The following is a 1,724-nucleotide window of genomic DNA, read 5'->3' as shown; positions in this document are numbered from 1 at the left end:
TGTACCTATGGCATCCAATACATATTGGAACATAGGTACAATACGAACCTCTGAGTATATAAAAAATAGAAGAAATCCCATGGTAGACATGTAACTATATTCGAGACTCCTGAAACCATCACTGATGGCTATGTTATTCAAACAAATACTGTAATCTTAAGGGGAGGAGATTAGAGAATAGCACACCATCACACAAGTACCTATATTATTCGAACGATCACCCAAGGCTATGTTAACTAAACTACTTATTTCCTCTAATGTACCTACAACATCCGATACATTTTCAGATATCGGTATACAATACAATCCTCAAGGCATAAATAAAATGATAGAAGAAATCCCATGGTAGACATGTAACTATATCCAAGACACCTGAAACTAGATGATAACATAGCACAGCAAGATTTGTCTCCTCTACATAAAACTTTAGCTCAATTTGCAAACAAGAACAGTAACAAATGCACATTTGACACAACAATCAAAAGTGGAGTCAAGTAAAAAGCAATCAAAAGTGGAGTCAAGTAAAAAGCAATCAAAACTGGAGTCAAGTAAAAGAAAACAAGTATTGGAATAATCCACGCACTACAATTACCAGTGTAAGAAGATACAAAGCATGCTAAAATGTCAGCTTATTAGAGCTTCAAAGGTTCAACAAAGTACCTCCTATCCTCAGTTTTTTCCACATTTCATCTCTTCGAGCACACATCGAGTAAAAAATCCGTTATCACGGACTCGAAATATGGCATTTTCGCATACCTCGAAAAATAATTGATATCAATGACTATGTAATTATCCTTGTTTTTGACATCCCTAATCACATCGAAGTTAAACAAATTCAATCTCAACTCTTCCTTCCACCCTTCCACCAACTCCTCCACTAAATTTTTCGAGGGCATTTCCGTCTTTTTGAATCCACATCCTTCATCACCGATTTGAAAACTGTGAAAACGGCAGCGAACCTTTCGAATTTACCAGTCTCTCCTCCGAAATATCAGGCAACGACTTCCGTTTCACGCACCGGGAATATTTTCCGGTGACGTACACTTTAAATATGACGCCACTGTGATTAACAAACTCCTGTAAAACAAACGAAAGCGGTAAGTTCTTTAACCCATCTTTTTCGAAAACGAGATGCATTTTCTGCGATGTCTCACTACAGTCCGCGACTAACGGCTTTGCGATCGACGAGAAGTTGATTTCCAGCCCAATCCGTGACTTCATTGATGGTAATCTGATTGGGGACTCCGGTGTGGCTTATTTTCAGTTTCGGAACAGTTTCAAGCATTGAGATTCTGCTGTGGAGAATCTCGATTGAATCTGGGGAGTCGATGATGGGGATGCTAGGGTTTTGGGAAGCGAAGTCTTGAAGATTTTGTTTCCAGTCGGAGTCGTACAGTTTGTGGAGGATGCAATTGAACGGTCCTTGTTGGATCAGAGGTTTGCTGGGTTCGATTTTCGTTAAAGAAACACCATTCTGGGAGGCGTGGGAAAGGAGGGAAGGTAGGATGAAAGTTTTCTCCTTTCTTGGAGTTAAAGCATAGCCAACTTGGTGGGGTTTTGAAGAAAGATCATTTGACATCTTTCAGACGAAGGTCTGCTCGGAAGGTGAGAAAAATGGAAACGAGACTGCAGCAAACTAAGAAAATTTACCAGCTTCGAAGCACGATGGAGAGCACGTGAGGAGTGAAATATTTTTAAGGATAAATTATTGTATTTCTCACTAA

The 1,724-nt window shown here is 39.4% G+C and overlaps 1 protein-coding gene across 1 annotated transcript; it reads right to left on the bottom strand.

The window, feature by feature from the left end:
• Positions 1-761: 761 nt before the first annotated feature.
• On the bottom strand, positions 762-1,641 carry LOC120209852 (inositol-tetrakisphosphate 1-kinase 1-like). The gene is made up of 2 exons (XM_039208742.1): positions 1,155-1,641; positions 762-1,077 (listed from the first exon to the last, which is right to left on the bottom strand). Coding segments are annotated over exons 1-2 (426 nt in total). The 5' UTR covers positions 1,580-1,641; the 3' UTR covers positions 762-1,076.
• Positions 1,642-1,724: the final 83 nt, after the last annotated feature.

This window comes from Hibiscus syriacus, unplaced genomic scaffold, assembly GCF_006381635.1.
Source record: "Hibiscus syriacus cultivar Baekdansim isolate YM2019G1 unplaced genomic scaffold, ASM638163v2 tig00020627_pilon, whole genome shotgun sequence".
NCBI lineage: Eukaryota > Viridiplantae > Streptophyta > Magnoliopsida > Malvales > Malvaceae > Hibiscus > Hibiscus syriacus.
Note: the sequence above shows the minus strand (reverse complement) of the source record. Positions and strands in the feature narration are given on the sequence as shown.